Source organism: Gadus morhua, chromosome 12 (assembly GCF_902167405.1).
Source record: "Gadus morhua chromosome 12, gadMor3.0, whole genome shotgun sequence".
Lineage (NCBI taxonomy): Eukaryota > Metazoa > Chordata > Actinopteri > Gadiformes > Gadidae > Gadus > Gadus morhua.
In genome coordinates, this window is record NC_044059.1 from 21,784,802 (window position 1) to 21,806,883 (window position 22,082).

A 22,082-nucleotide genomic window follows, 5' to 3' on the forward strand; every position below is an offset into this window, starting at 1 on the left:
TTTAATGTTACAATACTTCAGCATCAGACGTTGAAACGGCTAAATGAAGGCCTTGGTTCTGGATTCAAACATCCTAACCTCTAAATATCGACATCATCTACACGTCTGTCTCTAGAAATCATAAAACGTCAACTTGAATTCAATGAGTTAACCAAAGTTTGTGACGTCAACGAAATACCATTGCACTCATTAATAAAAATATATATAATAAGATACATTCAGAATGCGTTAAACAAATTGTCTTGAAGTTCATTTGCATCCAGGTCTTGTAAAGTTGAGGTTTCTGAATTCTATAAGTTATAGTTGATGTCAGACACGGGCAGGATTGGGTTGTTTTAAAGCATGCCAAGTTTTCTCTAGGCTCCTAGTTTGACAGTTGTCACCTCTTCTCTGTTGGAATACGTTTATTTTATTTTTTCAATTCTTCCAGCCCACACTTGTTCTGTACTCTGTGTGTCCCTGTTTTTCACTCCTGTTAACTTTTGATAGTTTGGACAGTTTGGTGCCTCTGTTGCTTCCTGTCATGGCTGACAGCAGCATAGTGACTTCTGGGATGGCAAGGAGCATTCTGGTCGATTCGTCGGTCTATGACTCAAGGATGGCTGAAACCACAAAGGACCATGGCTTTCTGGGTCCTGCAATGGATGACGCCGAAGGTTAGCCCTGCGACGGTCACTCCTGATTTTGTTCTTTTGCCCTCCTTCTACTCTGTTCCAGACAACCTTTTCCCTCGTTGCCACTTGTGCTAGTAAAACATCCAGGCCCATTATGTGTATCACTGCCCCCTCGTGCACGCACACACACGCATGCACACTCACATATGCATGCACTCACGTTGTTGCACTTTAGGGAGGGACACATCTCCCTTCCTGTTGCCGCTCCAAATTCACAAACCTCCACCTTTTGCATACCCTCTTAATCCATAGTTGGACCATCAACAGTGATACTACTATCTATAGAACACAAAAAAGTGGTTGCTCCTCAAATTATCTTTACAAAATATATCACCCTCCTACACCACCCTGTTCACCTGTTAAATCAGATAATGGGTTGACTGCTGAGCAACTACCTGAAGTGGGTATGTGGAACAGCAGCATGCTTTGTCACTTGAGTGAAAGAAGGGTTACATAGGTGCTGTTGCTATTTATGCTAATCTAGTTAAAATCACAGCCTGTTTTTCAACTCTACCGTTGACATACAGTTTTAATGATTCACACCAACCAAGCTACGTAACGCAAATGCACTTCACCGCTGCAGCTACAAACTGAAATAAGTTTCCTGCATCTTTTAAGTGAGCTTATCCTGGTTACGTTAGTCGTTCTGATAACCTTCCTGCCATGGTTTCCTTTAATATCATTTATCTTTTGTATTGACCACAATCTGAGTGACTTCGCTTGTGCATGTTTCAAGATAATTTCCCTGCTTTAGATGTGACTATGTTTAAGAGAGATATCCATGCAATTTTGGATTCTGCTTTTTAGAAGGTACATTTTTGTTGAAAAAAAAAAAGGTTAGGGTATGAACTTGGGCTCAAATTGGTTTCGGGTTCATAAGTCTAAGAAAGTAAGACCACTTTTTCTATTTTTCTCTGCCAGACATGCTGCCAAGGTTGGAGACCAGGATAATTCTTGTGGGAGAGGCCTCCAGAAATGATCTTCTGATCCAAGCTCTGAAGGTAGGCTACTGGTGTACATACCGCTTCCCGAAGGTAAACAAAACCAATGATGCATCCATCCCATTTTAGGTTATTATTTCATGCAACCTTGATATAGAACATGGACAGTTCTTTTTTTTTTTACCTCGTTTTTGAGTTGGCTGGGGTGCCTGAAAATCCAATTGAAAAAGTAACACTTGGCTTATTCAAGAACAAGTTACTGAACCATGGTCACAGGTATAGTCCCAGCTTGTCCTGGACAAGGTTAGGATGCTCCTAATCCTTCGGTGTTCAAAGCCAGGGGAATGCCAGTATATCGAAGAGTGATCCCTCCCAAGGGAGCTCTATCATGGAACAGTTTGTTACATTTTCAGTACTACCGCCGTATATATTTAAAAATGGAGATCAATAATGTGTTTCATTTTTTTTAGAAGCAAGCAGCACGCAGAATCATGCAACTTTCTGTCACTTGACAGATTTCAGCACTAAAAAAATGGATGCAGAGTTCTTTGAGCCATATATCCCTTCTGTTGGAAATGTCTGTCATTGTAGTTGGAGTGGGAAAGAGGGTGAAGGCATTACTATCCACATATAGACTTGCACCCCTGCCTGACGTCGGAGATAAGGCCTGTTAATACATGCTATAATATTTGCCGCATGCAGAGCCCCTCCACACACCTGAGCATTAAATTGTGCATAAAGTGGTTTCCTTGATTCTGTTTACAGCTGCCCGGTGCCGCTCTGTTCAACATCCTTGCTATCTCCTCTCCCTGACTTTCACAATTCTACCCCAAGAGGTTATTCAGCTCTCCCTAGCTCAGATCTGTGACACCTTTTGCTTTTTTAATTCAGTGCCTAAAACTGCCTATACATGATAGCGTAAATCGTCCAGTGGTACACGCAACAAAAAAAAAATCCCTTTATGTACATTCAGACGTCAAGCAACAAAACCCTATAATGTTGCTCAGGTGTGTGGAGGCTCTCACATTCCACGCCGTACTACAATGTTCAAATCCAGTTGGAATATTATCTTTGATTTCCAATAGGGTTAGTCTTCAAATGTTCAATCTGTGTGCGTACTACTGACCCATCACACACAGCTTGCACAAAGGGATGTTGCCAACAGGCTTCAGTTGGCGGCCTGAATGTCGGCGCCTCCATTGCAGTCAGCATCCTGTTGAATTAAGCTGTCAGATTACATTTTTGCCTTCTCTTTCCTTGATTCTTTGCCCCTATCCCCTCTCTCTGTTGGCATCTTAAAATGTCTTGGCTCTCCATCTCCATCGTTTTATTGCCCTCCTGGCCAGCCATTTTACCTCTTCCTCTCACCTTCTCCCCATATGATATTTGACATCCAGACTTCTGGTCGGATGTATTCCATTATTGTATATTTTTTTACAGGCCGTCAAGGTAATGGAAGTCCTGGTTGTAAAGATAAGAGGAGCTGAGTCTGGTCCCGAGGAGAAATTGATGATAAAATCTATAGTCAATATGGTATGGTACCTGCCTGCTTGTTTGTCAGTTTGTCTGTCCGACTCACCTGTCCGGTCTTAACACTTGAGGGGAATCTCTTTGACGGTCACTGTTGCATGTGTCCTTTTTGCACTCGGAGTATGTGTTGATTCACTCACTCCTCACTTGCACCCCTACACCATCCAATGACCGTTCCACACATGGTGAGCTGAAAGGTAGTGGTGTTGAATTATGTGATGCATTTGGTCCAGCAGAGCAATTTACACCAGTGTGGCCAACTTCAATGATTACACGACAATCTGTTGCAAGCACTAGATCCTACCTTTCTAGTGTAATTTCATTTGGAAACTTTTCATTGGTCAAAGGAATTGACTAAAATGACAAAGAGTGCTTCTTGGTTAAAGCCTTGTTATGGCTAAATTAACAATTAAAAACCTTTAAGGTATCTTGGACGTCCTCTGTGCTTGCATTGTCTAGAAGGTTTGCTGGTTGCAGCGTACTAAGGAATATCCCATGCTACATTTTACACTGGTGATTATTATGTTGTTGAAGAAAATGTATTCTATTTTGCAGGCCTTTCTTTTCCTACAGTCCTTAGGTGTAGGAAACGTATTGGGACAGAGCTCGTATCTCATGTAAAAAAGGGAAATCCAATGTTTTGGAGGTGTTGCATATGGTCTATGACTCACCGATGTAGAATGAGAATCAAAAGGATTCGCTGGATCAAACTTCCTGTTTTGGTTTTTTTCAGACTTTATTGTAAATGTTGTTGAATAACAGTTTTTTGAGTTTTCAACCAAACAAAATATGACACTGAAATGTCACAAAAAAAAAAATTTACTAGTCAATAATAAATGAAATAAATACACTATTTTAGATTCTTCAAGTAAAAAACCTCAAGAAAAGCATTGAAACCTCTTTGAATTGGTTATGCGGATTACTGTTTACCGGTACCGATCATTTGGTTAATCGACGAGAAAGAATAAAAAAAATGCCAAACTAATATTGTGTGTGTGTGTGTGTGTGTGAGCGAGAGACGCGGCCAATGTTTCTTTCCTATTGCCTTTTGTCCTCTGTCACCTAGCGGAACTAATTTACCTGAGGTAATTTGTTTTATGAGCAGGTTTACAGGTAGCTCACATAATTTCACACCAGCTATTTCGGGCCAGCTTGAGCCCGGCGCAGCCTTGCAGTTACTTTATGATTTAATTGTGGCCATTGATTCAAATAGCCCTGTTGCTCTGATTCATCGCCTCTCTGTTGTGTTTCTCTCCAGTATTCCCTCTCTATCAAACAAATGGCCAGTGTTGTTCAATTTCTACTGCCTGGAGCAATTTTCATGCACTTTGTTTGGTGCCGTGGGTGTATTTGAGGAACCCAAAGGGAGAACTTAAGTCTGTCTGTTTGGGCTTATGCACATGTGTGTCAGTTGGTGGGGGTCCTCTTCTGACTGGTTTACTTACTGCTTCAGAGGGATAAGCCCCTGAAGGAAGTTCAACATGTAGCTTGGAATTAATGCTCTTTGATAAACTGTTTGGGGAGGACCCCACGGGTCATCAAGTTTCTTCTTTTGGGTTTTGGTTTTTGGGTTTATAATGATGTTCAATGTCAGGAATTACTTGTACATACATTCTGAAAAAACGCGTAATATTTGCATTTCTTAAGCAATATACTACCAAAATCATCAAGCTATTATCAAAATTAATATCCATTAATTCCCAAATCGATTGACTAATCGATTAATCAACTAATATTTCCTCAGTGCTGGTTACTCACCAAAAATCATTCAAGCAGTAATGTTGGCTAACAAACCGTGAATCTTCTAAATCCACCTGAGGGTTTCTCTAAGTCCTTGTTAACACTTAAACCGCTAGCCAGCATGTTTTTATGAGCATTGTTATGGACTACTAATTCTGCTGTCCCATAACCTTCAGACCTATTCCTTTTCTGGCAGGACATTAACAAACCGTGCCTAATGACGGACAGCGTCCAGGAGTTTGCAGACGGGGAGAACGCAGAGTTTGAGTCTGTGTACGTCCTCGCCAGTTTCGACTCACCCGACTACAGCTACCTCTATGAGCGTGATAACCGGATCGTGGGGCCCCCTGTGATTCTACACTGCGCCGCCAAGGAAGAGGTTGGTACAAACTTTTTAGAGTCACTTGTAAAACAACTATTTCACGTATTCCCAACTTTTTTCTGAACCACTTTTTATTTTTTATTTTTTTTTTTTTACATATTCCGAGCCAACATTTAGCTCCATTTAGTCCATGCTTTTGATTTCCAATTGATATTATAGAAATATGGTAGTGTAATTCGGTTGTGATTAGGGGTATATGTTCTCCTAAAGCTATGGTTTTCTATTCCTTTGATGCATGTGTAGAAATATTCATAGCACAGTAAATACAGAGTCTGTGCGTGCGCGTGTGTGTGCAGCTTCTGTTTGGAGAAGCAAGGTTAAATCTGTCCAAAAGACGGATCTAACGGCCCTTTTATACACACTACACGAATTGCAAGGATGGGCTTCGGCTGAGAAACGAGCGGGGAAAAGAATGAACGCCGACTGCCTATAGCGCTGTTGACAAACACGGTTCTGCCTCCTCCATCTCACTTGCTCTCCGTCCATCCGTCTGACCAGTCGTTCTCAGATGGGACCTTAATGTCCTTCCGTGAGCAATGGGCCACTCTGTCTCGCCCTGCCATCGACACGATAACCAGAGCTCGTTGGCACGTCCTCATCAGCAAAATTCAACCCATGCACGTCGCGTTACACCTTATGTGACGCTACAGTCACATATAAAAGATGTGTTGTGCTTGATGATGTTTTGGCCCAAAAAGTGCTGAAATATTTTTCTGCAACAAATTTTGTTTTTTATTTGGTTTGGGTTGAATGCTTGAGCACCTTGTAATTTGTACCAAGGCCTATCCATGAAAAGCCAAATTTCAATTCAGAACGTTGGGAACACCAGGGGTTGCTTGAAGAATTTTTGTCGTCCGTGTTCATATAATGTCTGACGCCATATTTGTCATCTTCTGAAAAAGGCATGTTTCAAATATTTTACATTCTTGGAAAAAAATGTACACATGAGTTTGGTGTTCCAAGTATTACATTGTTGTACTTTTTTGACTTTGCCTGAAAAGGAATACAGTATGTTCTTTTGCAATACAGACTTGATGCAATATGTTATTATTACATCACATTTATTATCTTAAGAACTTGCTTCTCGATAGTTCTTGCTTCATTTCTTGCTTTCGTTTACTTATCCGTCAGTCTTAGCTCGCCCTAGCTAACAAATGTATAGATGGTTGGTATAAATGTTTTACAGTTACAACATATATCTTTATGCATCCACAAACAGGCGCACACACAGTCAGTTTAGGCTTTAATCATGATCAGAGTTCACATTTAATATTTTTTTACGCTTGACTAAGGTTCATGCTTTGTTTGTTTTTCCTTAAACAACAAAAACCTGTTGTTGCTACGAAGTGAGAATTCAGTTACAAATGTCGTAAATCAACATTGCTACGTGACAATGTTATTCTTTCAGAAAAACAAGGCCCATCGGTTTGTTGAATTAGTGATCTTGAAGATGAATTTGAACAAAAAAAATCCTACGTTTCATGCATGTTAGTGTATGTCAGCTGTCGGTGTTGACTCTGCTCTCTGTGTGACTTCCAGCCGCTGCCGTTCTCCTGCCGCCCGCTCTACAGCACCACCATGATCAATCTGTCCCTGTGCTTCACCGGCTTCCGGGACAAAGAGGAGGTGGTGAGTTCAACCACCCCTGGTCACGCCCAAATCACTACAGTGCAATGCCTTGGCACGTGTGTCTTTGTTGACAGAGTGCTCCGGCTTTTTGGACTGATGTGTTATGTCTAGAGCTGTCAGTTAAACGCGTTATTAACGGCGTTAACGCAAACCAATTTTATTTTTATTTTTTCTTTGGCTCAAAACAAAGAAGCAGTAGCCTGACTGCTATGTTCAAATGACATTTGTTCAAAGCAGTCGTTTAATTGCACTATAGGCTCTTTTTTTGTATCGTCCTGTTTTGATCAGTATATGCCAATGTTGTTATCAATAAAAAATCATTTGCACAAGGCAAGCCGATGCAATTCACCATGTTGATAAGAGAATTAATATGAGAAGAATTATGGGACAAAAAAATCAAGGGATATTTAGCATAGAAAAAAAATTGCGATTAATCACGATTAATCGTGAGTTAACTATGACATTAATGCGATTAATCACGATTAAATATTTTAATCGCTTGACAGCTCTATTAATGAGATCATGAATCAACACCATTAAGCATCATAAAGGTTTATAGCTATCTGGTTGTTGTTTAAACTCGCTTCCAAATGGCCAAAGTGTCAACTACTACTGATCCTTTATCTAGTAGCATATGAAAAAAATATTTTATCAAGGCTAGTTTTGTGCTGCATGTTTTTAAATCCAGGAAAACTCCCAAGTTGGAAGAAGGAATTTTTCCTTTTTTCTCAAAAGGACAAGGAACAAATGATGGTACTTCTGGAGGGTTGACAAGATTTTGGGTCCCGTTAAGATGTATCCCCTTCTTCCTACTCCTCCTCTCTTGGCCTCCTTGCAGAAGACCCTGGTCAACCTGGTCCATCACATGGGCGGAACCATCCGCAAAGACTTCAGCACCAAGGTCACTCACCTCATCGCCTACTCGACGCACGGGGAGAAATACAAGGTTAGTACGGTCACGTCGGGGGCGGAGCCAGGACATTATTACTGTGATGGACAACCAATATTTATTCTTTACGTCAAAATATAACACTTTGAAAAAGAATAATAAGTCAAAGTTAGATCAAACTAATAGTGCATATATTTCAGCTTTCTTTAGACCGTTTCCGTTCAGGATTTCTTTTTTTTTTTCTTTTCCTTTTAGGAGCACTGTGGCCCCTAATTTTAGGGGTGCAACCAGAAATTTTAGGGGCACACAACGTTAATCAACATACCAACCAAATATTCACATTTCTACTAGTTTTCACTGTATTACTAATAGGGATCGACCGATACAGATTTTTTTAGGGCCGATACGATACCGATATTTTTTCATCAGCCTTAGCCGATACTCCGATACGCCGATACCGATATTTAGAGCCGATATCTAAAATTACACTGATAACAAATGTTACAAGTCTCAATTTAAAAAAAGGAACATTTATTGAACTTCAATATAAAAAACAATATTTAACAAATAGTAAAAACAGGTGAGGTAAAACAAGTAAGAAAAATTAGATGAGCAATATTTAACAAATATTAAAAACAGGTGAGGTAGAACAAGTAAAAAAAAAAGCGAAAATATATCGGCGAAAATCAGCCGCGTATCGGCCGATACGATACACGTAAAAAACGCGAATATCGGCCGATAATATCGGCCGACCGATATATCGGTCGATCCCTAATTACTAATAAGTATTTTGATAATAAAGGCAGAAATTACAATGCGCTGTTTCAAATTCAGTGTCACATTTTATTAGGATTCTCATCTTGCGCATGCAAGATGTTTCCCGGTTTGCGCATGCATGCGTTCGACAAGTATGGAAGCGACAGTTTCACGGGAGTGCGCCCGCTTGTCGTGCCACTTGACAGGACGCTGAGCCTCCTCTGCCCGCTCGCCTCTCCATTGAGAATGCATTATCAGGCCCGACAAACGCCTCCCATGTGAAAAGCCCTTCAAGGCACCTGAAGCAGAGTCCTGCACTGGTTCGGGTGACCCGCACAATTTGGATGAAACGAGTCGGGTCGGACGCCTGAACAGCGCGGGTCGGGCGCGGGTTTTGCGATTGCGAGCGACACATCACCGGTGCTGGATATGTTAATCAGGAGCGGAGGAGTCAACTCAAACCGTCAACAGTGGATGATGTCCTTTTTTTGCACAACCATCTCAAGCACCAAGCCAAACACCAGATAGTGTAATTCCCCTCTAATGTTGCTAATTTTCCTTCGGGTGTTTATCAATTTATCGTAGGTCTGGTCGGGCTACTGTCGGAAAACGGGTTGGATGTGGTTTGAAGTATTGCGGGTGCGGGGTTTGTAAACAAAGACCCGTGCAGGACTGACTTGCACTGGCACACTAGCCGAAGGTCGGAAGAACGAGTTAATAGTTTGCTTGCTCATTGTAACGAACGTAGCAGGTTGGGTAATATTTCGCTTTCGCACAGACGTTTACGCTTGCTCGATAATCTCTAGGACCCTCCCCCTCGACAAATTAGCAACCATTCCCTATCCTTCTTACACTCATTGGCCTGCTAGAGATTCCGGATTCATTGACGCGCCCCTTCCACGTATAACGTGTAAAAAAAAAAAGGGGCAAATTTACAGATGGAAAATTCGGTCGCATACTCTCAAATTTTGGTCGCAAAATGCGACCATTTGGTCGCAGTTTGGAGGCCTGCTGTTTCATCTTGATACTTGTTTTGCAGTCTGCATTCCGACTACATGCATTCTTATTTATCCCAACATGCATTTTGAATGGGAACCCTTGCATCTCAAAGGCTTTATGTACCTTGACATTTTGGTGACTCACTCATCGGTCTATCCTTCCATAGGAATGAATAGATAATTTGTTATGCTTTTTCTTTTTGTGCGATTTATTTTCTTTGTTTCCTGTTATGTGTCTACCTCTCTCTCTGTAGCTTCCCATCCACACCGACACTGTCTGCCTTTTTTGTTTTTCTCCCTTGAGTTTTTTTGAAGCACAAAAAAAACTAAGCAAACAACAAACCAATCCCTCTGAAAAAATTGTTGGTTACGTGTGTCACACGCTCAGCTATTTTCCGTTTAAAACTTGGCTCTTAAAAAAGAACAGGTGGCTGGGGATCAGGAACAGGTTTAGAATTTGTTTTGAAATAATGCAGATATTTTATCACATTTTTTACACCTTAAGCGAAAGCCAGTTTGTATCCATATTCTTTTTGTGAATGTGAGTCGCAGCCCGACCGGGGACCGTTGAGACTGACTGGGGAGGTATCGTTTCACTGAAAGTACTCGCTGTGAAGTGATTTGAACATCTTTTTAAGTTAGACAATAGCACATTTTTATACTTGTGTGCTGTGCTGTTTTTCCGTCTGTTGACAATACTAGCTTGTCTTCCTCTCTCTCTCTCGCTCTCTCACTCGTTTTTTTTATATAGTCTGTTGATAATTCTCTCGTCTTTCTCTATCTGTGCAAAATGTCTATGGCATTTCAGAGCAGCACTACTGGCATGCACAAACACATTAAAAGGGGCTATACTGAAGCCTGGACGCCTAGAAAAGGCATAAAAACATTTGGAAAAAAATCTGATTTTAAAAACGCTCTGCCCACTTTAAAAATAATGTCCAACGGTACAGTGGGCCTGTTTTGAGCCTTGGCCTTTTGCCCACCATGAAAGTTTTGGAGTTGTTCGGATGCATGACTCATCTTTTTTTATTATTATTTAATATCTGCCATAACGTCGTGCAGGGAATGTAATTTATGTAATAATCGATAAATGTGTCATAAACGTATAGATGTGTGTCACTATCTTATTCCCCTGAACGTGTTTCTTTCAGTTGGCAGTATGCATGGGGACTCCCATCCTCACCCCGTCCTGGATACGCAAGGCCTGGGACAGCAGGGACTATGTGTAAGTTAAAAGTTCACAGTAGAGTCTGTCTATGAGTGAGTGGCATTGTTTCAGTATGAATACACTGGGCACAATTCCGGTAATACTCGACCAGGATGGTTGTGATTCGTTGTCCTCCGTTTCATGTGTGGAAGATTGAGTACTAGTACGTTCATACTAGGGCTGTAACGATACACAAACTCACGATTCGGTTTGTATCACGATTTTTGACCCACGGTTCGATACATCACACGATTTTTTGAAATTTAAAAAGCATTTTATTTAAACAACACTTATACCAATTAACTTAATGTAACATTCAATAACAAATAATTTGGAACACTGAACAGATTTGAACAGAAAGAATACTATTAAAGTATAGCTAAATGAATAAAGAAATAACGTGTGGGAGGATGCTTTTTTCAACTGTTTGGTTGGTTTAGTCAAATATCCTTATTAGCACTTCTTATTAGGCTATGTAGCTTAAATAATGACATAATCAGGCCGTATAGAATGCAACATGTTTAATAGCCTAACTTTCAATAGATGGAGAAAAACCTGAATGTCATGAACGTCGCAATAACGAGGCGTTACGAGTAGCATATGTGTGTGCGCCAGAATGGCAATGTGCGTATGCGTGTGTGAGTGACGTCAGCGAGTGAGTGGACGAGCGAGGAGAGCGAGCGGTAGCGCGTGTGTCTAGTGAAGAAGCGAACGAGTCCGGTAGAATAAAGTACCCATCCAATCAATAATCGGTGGCCGCTTCATTCCGACCTACAAGCAGACAAACTGCCAGTCAAATCACACAAAACACTAGAGACAGGATCACACAGGCCCCCTCTGGATAAATGTCGTTCATATCGCATATGAGCACTTCGACGGCTGTGGAGAAATGCGATCCTCCGTAGCCACGGATGATTGCAGTCACATACTTACGGCATCGATAGGAGGGGGCGCTGTCAGCAGACTATTATTTAGACAAATTATTAGCAAATTTCAATCGGACAATTTGACCGCAGAGTTAGAAAGGGCGTATCGCGCTTCTGCCTTCTCACACCGTGAGACAGTTTCGTGGCTTTGAGTATCGCGATTTTCGGTTTGATACGCGTATCGTTGCAGCCCTAGTTCATACTAATGACCGTGTGGCCATAGAGCTCTCAGACTAAAGGTCTTTGTAATCTCTCCTGCCTACGTTGTTCAGTTTTTACAAAGCAACTCAAGCTTTTATTTTTTATTTAATGAATTGCGAGCAACTCGTGCTCTGAGGCTCCAATCTGAAGCAGACTTAAACATGAAGGAGCTTTACTTTTACACAATAGTTGCAATGTCCGCAACCCCAAAGGTCTGATAATTCCCTTTTTATATAAATAAATGTATCGTCAGCCTGAAATCTCTCAATTTAATCTTGTTCATGACTTTGTTGAATAGAACGTGGTAATTCAAATCAGATTTGAAGCAGGGGCGATTCTACTCCAGTTCAGACTTGCCCCCTCCCAACCCATTCTGCTGTAAGGCATAACAATACATCATATTATACAGCGGCCTCTTTTGGAAGGATTGCCAAAGCTGTATTCGGCTGTTTGGACGTTTTTTTTTTCAGGTACTGCTGCGGTGTCAGTGAAATTCTTTATTCTTTATTCTTTATCATTATTTAGATCCCCATTAGCTTCCACAGCTGTGGTCGCTAATCTTCCTGGGGTCCACATAAAACAAAAAACAATACACAGACATATAAATATACATACAGTACAAAAACCTATCAATATCCCAAAAGTTAGGAACACTGTATATACAACACTTCAATACATTGCACAAACATTATTAACCTCTCAAAAAAACAAAGTCCATTGCAGGAGAAAAGTTAGTTTTAAAACTGACAATATGCAATACATGATAATTTTACAAGTTTACAAGTACAAATGATTGTAGCCTACAGTAGAGACGACGAACCTCATCTGAGTTTGACCATTCTCTTCCAGTACAGCCCGTGTGTGTGTGTGTGTGTGTGTGTGTGTGTGTGTGTGTGTGTGTGTGTGTGTGTGTGTGTGTGTGTGTGTGTGTGTGTGTGTGTGTGTGTGTGTGTGTGTGTGTGTGTGTGTGTGTGTGTGTGTGTCTGTGTGATCACTAAAATTAAAAAAGGAATCCAGTAAGTAAAATCGAATTGCCCATCTAAATACCAGTTATTTTTGCCTACTAGTTTTGATAACCCTGTTTCTAAAAGTGAGTGAATATGTGTGGGCAATTGCTTTCAAAGGTCTTTCCAAGCCGACGACGAGAAGTTCCGTACAGATTTCAAAGTGCCCCCGTTCCAGGACTGTGTCCTCAGCTTCCTGGGCTTCTCTGAGGAGGATAAGGCCAACATGGAGGAGAGGACCCTCAAACATGGTCCGTATCACACAACCACGCACACAGAGTAAAGCTGCTGTGATTTTGTTGTGGTTGTATGCTCAACAGTGGGTTTTCTTCCCATGAGTGCTGTATATCTGATAGGAACCTGATGCTGGTGCAACATGCTGCAAGGCACAAGCAAAAGTATCAATCATTTTGTTAACACAAACCTTTTCTTACTTCACACCCACTCAAACCGACATAATGTGTTTTTATTTTTCCGTTGGATCACTTGACTTTACAACAATACATTCCGTGCATCATTGCATCTCAATGCCGGTGGTGCTGTGTGTGTGTGTGTGTGTGTGTGTGTGTGTGTGTGTGTGTGTGTGTGTGTGTGTGTGTGTGTGTGTGTGTGTGTGTGTGTGTGTGTGTGTGTGTGTGTGTGTGTGTGTGTGTGTGTGTGTGTGTCCTGTTGCAGGGGGCACCTCCCTGGAGCTGGGGGACGAACGGTGCACACACATGGTGGTGGAGGAGAACTCTGTGAAGGAGCTGCCCTTCACGCCCACTAAGAAACTCTATGTTGTCAAGCAGGAGGTATGCCGACCCCTGTTTAATACCTGGTTCGCAATATGTGCGTCATAAGTGGCCCGTCTGTCAGGTCTAACCATAAAATCCCCAGCTTGTGAATTATTGAAGGTGCTCCCAGTAAAATATTGCCATTTTAGTAATTCGTATTCAACGTTTGAAAAAAAACAAAACCTTCTTTCTCAGACTTGGAAAAATGCCTTGCTAGGCGACTTGGATGCCTTTCTAAGCATTCCTGTCCTATTTTCACGACGCATCATGGGACTTTATTGACAATGGAGGATAAAACTTCTCATTTCCCCCGTCTTTCTGTTTTGTAGTGGTTCTGGGGAAGCATTCAGATGGATGCGCGAGCAGGAGAGTCCATGTACTTCTATGAGAAGGTGAGTGCCACTTAGGATGCAGATGTAGGGCATCACCAACCCTCAAAAGAGTTATAACAAACACAAGCTACACTGTCTAGTAGACACACACACACACACACACACACACACACACACACACACACACACACACACACACACACACACACACACACACACACACGCGGCCCCGCAGGGCAATCTCTGCTTCCAAGTGATGTCTCAGAAACTGACAAGATGTGTCTAGATTGTCAGTTGAATGCATTTTCTTATTTATCATTTCTTTATGATTGGAATCTGTGTTTGTGGGGTGTGGGTTCACACGGAACAGTGCCTCATGTTGATCAGTGTCAATCCCGATGATTGGATAAGGAGCCCTAATAATAGAGGCCACGTGTCTCTTGTGTGTCATGCTTGACTGGGAGCTCTCAGCTTTGTCTCCGATGGCAATTGGCACAAAGGCTTTTTTAACAGACACCCAAAACAAGCTTTTAAAAAATAAAAACAAAAGGTGCAATGTCTTTCAGTAGCCTTATTTATGGGCACCTGAATAATGAAAAAAAAATTGATTTTTGGACCATTAAAAAAAATTGAAGTGCTTGAGGGGGCGCATTCAAGGGACTCGCAGGTTTTCTTAGCTTTATGGTGGATGGAAAAGGCTATTAACGTCTCTGTCCTCCACTTGTTAGAATAGTGTGGGTGCTGAGGAATACACAGTTGTTTGTGCGCAGTGTGGATGACACATGAGTCTTCATCTCTGATATGCTAAAATGTTCTCAAACCGATAACGATGGTTTTTTTTATTGCTAATTTGCAACGCGGAAGAGTGGACCTGCATTGAAAATCAACAAAAAATAAAATGCAGTCCCTTCACCAAATTACCACACGAAATGGCTGTGCTCTTATATCACAAGAAAGCCACAGAAGAAGCCACACAAATGTGTAATCCTGGAGAGGGCACACTCTTTTTCTTATTAGTTTTTCGGATATTTCTAATTCTTTTCTCTTATTTTCTGTGCTCCCCCAGGATGAGAGCCCGGCCATGAAGAAGGCGGAGTCCCTCCTCTCCCTCAACACGCCCAACAGCAACCGCAAGCGGCGGCGGCTGCGGGACACGCTGGCCCAGCTCACCAAGCAGACGGAGATCTCGCCCTTCCCGCCGCCCCGCAAGAGGCCCTCGGCCGAGCACTCCATGGGCTCCCTGCTGGACATCTCCAACACCCCCGACAACTGCAAAACTCTTGCAGGTACGATCCCTCCCTTCCCCTTCCTTACCCAACCCTGGAGCTGTGGCGATGAGGAGGAGGGAATCCTTAATGGGTCATGGTCATGGTCCCGTGGTGATGAGGGGGAGCTGGTGTTTATAGCATCGATATGCTATGTTGTGGGTGCCCTGTGTCACGAAACGGAAGATGTCGCGGACTGGTTATGACCCTGAAACGTCCAGAGCACATTTCATGTGCCTCTCTACTCCCGGGTTTTTCTGACCACTTTCAAGGTTTCTGTAAAGGTTTGACCGGCCGACGACACAAATCCTGGCTTGAGATCTGGATGAAATGGATAGGTTTTAGATCTTCTGGGAAGAAGACGGAAGTCGTGTCGTGCCTGTGACGGGACGCTGGAAGAATGGGCAATGAAGAGAAGTCTTTATCCGACCACCCTTCACAGTCCACTACGGTCTGTCTCCCTTCAGAGCCCTGCCAGGTGGAACAAGTCCCATCTGCTCAAAGCCGAGAGAGAGAGATACTCTATCTGTGTTCGCTTACGGTGCTGAGAGCACAGCACCTACCTGAGTAGATGCTGGTCATCCAGTGATCAGCATTGGATGGCACAACACCGTGGCATGTGAGAGAACCAACCGAAAATCCTATGATTCGCTTTTGGAATTACACGATTTATGTTGCCGCGTTATCACTGTGCCATGTTTCCCAGAGGCTAGTATATAAGCGGCAGGCATTGGGCTGAGAAGCGAGTCAGGAGTAGGGGAAGAGTGAGGCCAAGCACGGTTAGCAGGCAGACGGGGAACAGGCATGGGTGCATGTCTAGTACCAGGGAACTATCGCTCCAATACAGCTAAAGCCAGAGGCAGAGACGAACCAGAGCATCCAATAGCTCAGTGCATTCCTGGATCCACACCAAGAGACTGTTGCGGATGGTAATGTTGTGTATGTGGTAGGTTGGCACCCAATTAATGTGCATGGATAGTATTCAGCAAATCAATGTTTAAATTATTTTCCATATTACATTTTTATTTTTTTGTTTACTTATTTAAAACGTCAGGTTACATTTCGTTAAAAACGTTTCACGTCAGTCCTTCATTGGAAGTACCCGTATGATGGCAATCGTCAACATTTCCCAGCCAAACAAGTGACGACAGAATTTTCCTTAGTTTTTTGTGTTCAGATACCAGAACCCTATTCAAATATTCAGTAGCACTTGACACCTGTCGTCCAGTTGGAGAAGCGGCAATGCCAACAGAGACGGACTTAAACTAACTGGATGTGATAATAATATTTATTAAATATTCTAGTGTCCCCCCCCCCCCCCCCCCCCCCCCCCCCCAGGATGTAGTTTTCCATGGTGGCGCTCCCAACAGTCTGTTGCTTCAAACGATGTTTCGGCAGGCGTTAGGGTCTATGTATTCAAAAGGGTTTACGTATTCACCCGCTATTTCAATGTGTAACAAGGCAATGAGATGTAATAAAGCACTGCCTACTTATAATAACAGGTTGGTGATTTAATAACAATGAAAAGAACAGGTAGCAATAAAGGTAATGATGTCTTAGGATTTCATGTCAAACGCTGCATATCAAAAAAATATATTACCTGTAATTCCAAGTGTAACTATATCAAAATACTTTTAAATTAAATTTGCTATAAACTTCCTCACATTAATCAACTGGGGATGCCAACTTGCAAGTTCTTCTTTAGAAGAAAAAGGGCCCATACCAGTGTCGGCCCATACCAGTGTCGGCCCATACCAGTGTCGGCCCATACCAGTGTCGGCCCAAACCAGTGCCGGCCCATACCAGTGTGGGCCTAAACCAGTGTCGGACATCACTGACTGACTGGGTGTCCTGTATTTCCAAAATGTCCGGAATATCTTTGTTTCGTTCCCTTTCCGTTTAATTAAAGGCCGTGTTTGCTCGGTTCTCACGATCGAATTCTGGTAATGGATTGACCTAATGCTCCAGAGCAGGACAGCCCCCCTGTGCAGGGCCAGGTGTTACGGGCTAACGGCTCAATCCATTCTCCAGAACGCCAAATCCACCTTTCTTTAGAATTAAGAATTGGACAAAGCACTTTGTCTTTGATAAAGGAATCTCAAAGACGTGGGGTAGGTTATAATAGTAATTTCAACAGAGTTAGATACTTCTGGCAGTTTTATCTGTAATTAACAACTTTGTGACAGGCCAGCTATATCACAATTTTTTAATAACCCCATCTTTTAAAGAGGAAATTATTGAGCGATATCGTCATCAATTGGATCTTCTCTATAAAGTAATACATCCATTTAACCATTGTGTTCTCTCCACCCCAAAAACAGTAATTTCCGTGTCATTTCTTTAGTTATTTGAGTCATAACGGTTAAAAGGCCTCCCGAGAAGGGAGCCCGAGTCTATATATCGTACATCCGTTTGATGAGGGCAAGTCAAACCTCAACATGCATTCCCCCCTTCAGTTCAGCAATTATGTTGCGTCAAGGCAACATTTTGAACATGGGGTTGCTCAAAGAGGAGCCTGGGGCACAATGTCAACTTGTTTCTTTATTGCTCTCTAGCTTGGTATCTTTCCCCTGTTTTCTATTGGTTAGCCCAAATAAATTGTCATGTTAAACATCGTAAACACTTTCCTGTGAAAAGGTCCACAGAAAACCATATAAATACTATATATGTCCTGACCGATATAACCAAGCTGTATATGAAATGTAGCCGTAGCTCTGGAGGGAAAGATGAGTGTCCGGTCGCTGGAGGGTGATTGGTTAAATCCCTGGTTCACGTCGGCTTTGTCGACTGTCCCTGTGCAGAAAATCTAACTTGTAACAGCTTGAGCAGATTGTACACTTTTTGTTTGTTTACCTGTCAAATGAGTTACAGGAGAACTCCCTTCTAACTGGCAAACTCCATGCCAAGTCAAGACGATAGTTGTAAAACTAAAAAACATGGCACATTCGGCTCAGTACACCTGCATCCTGCTCAGCTGCACTTGCCAATTATAAAAAAAAAAAGTACAAACAGATGTTCAGTATTGTAACCATGAGAAACCACTAATTATGCCTCTCCATCCTCCCATTATCTCTCCCTCTAATCCTTCCAGAGAGTTCCAAGCCCAACAAGAGTTCAACACCGATGCTGACCAAACAGTCTGCTCGGTGGCAGGTCACTAAGGAGCTCCATCAGACCGAGAGCAACTACGTGGACATCTTGAATACCATACTAAAGGTGTGTGTGTGTGTGTGTGTGTGTGTGTTTTTTTTCTCTCAAGGGTGGAACATTTATTTTCTTACCACCTTCCAGCTTGGGCCCAGTGGTTTTTCATGGCAACATTTTCAATTGTGTGTGTCCTTATCTCCTGGTCCCAGTGGTAAGCCAAGCAACTGACCAGTGACCAGCGTGGGAGGAAATAGCTTGCATGGTTCTCTCCCCCTCCCTCACTCTTTATCTCACTCACTCCTCTATAGAGCTAACATTTTTATACCTTATTCAGTCTCTATTGTTCATATGGCCCCTACCTTTGACACTGTAACTACAAGAGATCAGAGTTAATTTGATTGATTATTTGTCATCATATGTGAAATATTAGCTACCAATTCTCAAATGTATTTGAGAATAGGTAGCTAATATTGTACGTATGATGACCAATTCATCAATCAAATTAACTATGCTCCAACTTCATAATAACACTGGATTGCTTTACCGTCAACCACACTCTTTATAAAACGATTTTGATTTATTTTTCATGATAAAACAAAAAGTCATGTCCATCGGAATGTCTTTTCTCCACCTCATCTAGGATTTCTAGAATCCATTTGCCGGTCCCCTCGCTCCCTCTCTCGCCCAGCCCCCACTCCTCCTGTATTCATTTCGTTTCCAACACAACCTTTTCATACACAAAGGCGCGCGAGGCGTTTTGCTCACTCATCAGTTCATAAGCCTTCGGAGCCTTCTTCTCCAAAGCAGCCAGCCTCCCTTCGCCCGGCGTCCCCAGTGTAACCGTGGCAGGCTGTTCTCTCATTAGTGTCTTGAACTGAAAGGTTAGCCCTGCCGCAGCGGCCGCCATTAACATTCACCTGAATACCAGCTCTCCTCTCTTCTCTCAAATCGTCTGGCATTTACCAAAGAGAAGGTGGTGAAGGAGCGCAGATTAAACACCAGGCCAGCCCCTTCATGGTTTAGTCATTTAAAGGTAAAAGGGACGGTAATGAAAAGGGAAAGGCCTTCTATTTGTGAATGTTTTGTGGTCATTCTTTCATTTCGTTATCCCATTGCATTCGTTTTTATTCAAGTGGAAATACGCAGCCAAAAGCAAGGATGGAGTACTTCATTAAGCAATTTTTAAGCTTTCCTCCTGCAGTCATTTTTATACCGGTGCCAGTCATCTTTAAATGAGCTAGCAACCAACCACCTTGTACTTATTTTGGACCAAAAAAAGCACATGCATTTATTTTTCCCACAATTGATACCCACAATTGATATCATATATTTAGAAGTATAATGCTACATGCCTCTCGCCATGGCTAAACCTGCCTCAACCTTCTCGGTCTATATACTACTTGACAATACGCTGCGCAAGAATATTTATTTATCATTTTTTTACGTACACTTGTGAAGTAAGTAAATCCCATCCGATTCACTTGCATTGCTTTGTATGTACAGAGTCCATTTGTTTTGTTGTTGATAGTTTTGTCTGTACTTTCTTCCTTTTACCATTTTGTAAATGTATATTTCCTGATCACTATGGCATTGGGATACTTTATCGTTGTTCTACGCTGCACTTAGCATTTGGCAACTGCATTTGCCTTCAGATTCAGGCTTTCTGTGCTTTCTGATAATGAAAAGCACTCTCTACAGCCTGACACTTGTTAGTGTGTCAACATGCAAGTGTTGAAACATATTAAGGTAGCATGAATGCAACTTGAATGCATCATCGTTAAATTTGGTAGCTTGCCATATGCTGTGTCTCTTTGTGAGCATTTCTAAAGGTGACACTGTCAAGATATTTCCATACAAGCTAAGCAAGGTCACACAAATACCAGTGAAGAGGCTCCTCCTTTGATTGTTGAGTCCTACATGCTCTGAAAGCAAAGTTTGTTCACTCTGCTAAAGCTGAGGCTGTAATCCGTCCATGCATGAAACAAAACACTATCCTGTCCCTTCGGGTTGCTTTGAAGAGGGTGAAAAGTGTTTGTGTTCGTAGCCGACGCTTGTTTTCAACAGCTTTACACTTGCTGCACCTTGTGTGTTGACTCGTGGACATTAATCTGTTTGTGTGTTTTGTGTGCTCGTGGTTTGTCTTTTTATTTTTTTGGATCTTTTTGTTTCCCAGCTCTTCAAGATCCCGCTGGAGAAGGAAGGGCAGGTAGGGGGCCCGATTCTGGCCCAGGAGGAAATAAAGACCATATTTGGAAGTATCCCCGACATTTATGACGTTCACAGAAAGATCAAGGTAAGTCTTTTTTTAAGTACACATGAAAACATGCATGCATGTAGAACAACATAATTCATATATATATATATATATATATATATATATATATATTTCTTTCGCATTCATATTGCATTATATTTATTTTGCAAAAATATATTTATTGAATTGTATACAGCCAAGACATACTTAAAGGGGACATATTATGACAACACTTTTCATGGGATTTGGGATTTCTGAAAGTACCAGCTACCAGCTACAGCTACCAAACGAGCGGGTCAGTTTCGGCGCCCCGTCCTACGTAGGAAGGGGGCACAGTTGAATATTACCTCGCAGCTCCGGCGGGGGGAACCCGGCGGCAGCCCTGCAGCTATGCTCCGGGAGTACAATCCCTGGGTTGAATCCCCCGCCGATGCAAAAACATGTTCTGGAACTCAAATACTGTTTACTTGTTGGGAAAACAACATAATATGTCTCCTTTAATATGAATTTATTCAATCTCTGTATAGTAGTTTTTTTTTTCAATTTCAATTGAGAAATATGTATTTTATGGGTACAGTTCCAATCGGTGAATATATTACTATAGTGCTGCGTGGGCATCACTCGCAAACCGCCCAAAACAAATCGTTGCCTTAAGTCAGCCCAGCGGCCCGCAACCGCTCAACTTTTTTTAATGAAACTAGGATAAAACTGAGATTGCCGCTCAATCCCCACCTTATGCTGTTATAGAGGTTGTGTGTAAACCATACGAATACACAAACATTCATGCCCCGTCCCCAATATACACCTTAAAAATATTGTTTTTGATGTTTGACCGCGGAAAGTGTGGACTATGGATCAGCCCACGCATCTTTTTCACGCACAAACTTGTGTTTCAAGGGAAAAGGACAAGCGCTTCCGTTAAGTACTCTGCTAAACTGATAATTCCTAGAGTAGCCTGTGGGCTTACGTCAAAGTCCACCACTAATAATGCTCCATTTCTGCCTTTTTCTGCATTAGAATCATCTTTAAAGTTACTGGGTTGGGTATATTAGAGCAGTATCATTGTTCCCGAGTCCCACAGGGTCAGCTGCCAGTGTGGTCTGGTTTTTGTTTCAAGTTTGCTTCTCTTTATACATTCCATTTCTTTAGATAAGGGGCCAAGTGGGGGGTTAACATAAAAAGGAATTGTAAAATAGAGCAGGGATGATCAGAAAACAAGGGCTTTTACATGGTATTTAACTTTGGCTTTGCCCCAATCTTGAAAGACTTATTGGCTGTTGATGATTTCATTCCTTTTTAAAGGCTGACCTTGAGGAGTTATTGAATGACTGGTCAGAGGACAAGAGCGTAGGAAACATCATCCTCAAATATGTGAGTACATTTATTAAGTAGTATTATTGTCTGTCTGTATGTCATCACCAGATTGTGGCAGGG

General features: G+C 42.0%; 1 protein-coding gene across 6 annotated transcripts in view; it reads left to right on the top strand.

Moving 5' to 3' along the window:
• ect2 (epithelial cell transforming 2) overlaps window positions 1-22,082 on the top strand; it is a 39,268-nt gene that overhangs the window by 449 nt on the left and 16,737 nt on the right. For 2 of the 6 annotated variants that reach the window (XM_030373119.1, XM_030373123.1), the window contains exons 2-15: window positions 490-656; window positions 1,596-1,675; window positions 3,056-3,148; window positions 5,082-5,264; window positions 6,807-6,896; window positions 7,735-7,842; window positions 10,691-10,764; window positions 12,998-13,128; window positions 13,553-13,668; window positions 13,980-14,042; window positions 15,049-15,268; window positions 18,339-18,463; window positions 20,568-20,687; window positions 21,951-22,019. In XM_030373119.1, coding sequence (XP_030228979.1) covers window positions 524-656; window positions 1,596-1,675; window positions 3,056-3,148; window positions 5,082-5,264; window positions 6,807-6,896; window positions 7,735-7,842; window positions 10,691-10,764; window positions 12,998-13,128; window positions 13,553-13,668; window positions 13,980-14,042; window positions 15,049-15,268; window positions 18,339-18,463; window positions 20,568-20,687; window positions 21,951-22,019 — 1,605 coding nt within the window. In that variant the 5' untranslated portion in view covers window positions 490-523. The remainder of the gene's footprint in view (window positions 1-489; window positions 657-1,595; window positions 1,676-3,055; window positions 3,149-5,081; window positions 5,265-6,806; window positions 6,897-7,734; window positions 7,843-10,690; window positions 10,765-12,997; window positions 13,129-13,552; window positions 13,669-13,979; window positions 14,043-15,048; window positions 15,269-18,338; window positions 18,464-20,567; window positions 20,688-21,950; window positions 22,020-22,082) is intronic. The other 4 variants (XM_030373121.1, XM_030373124.1, XM_030373120.1 and 1 more) reach the window with 3 other exon arrangements.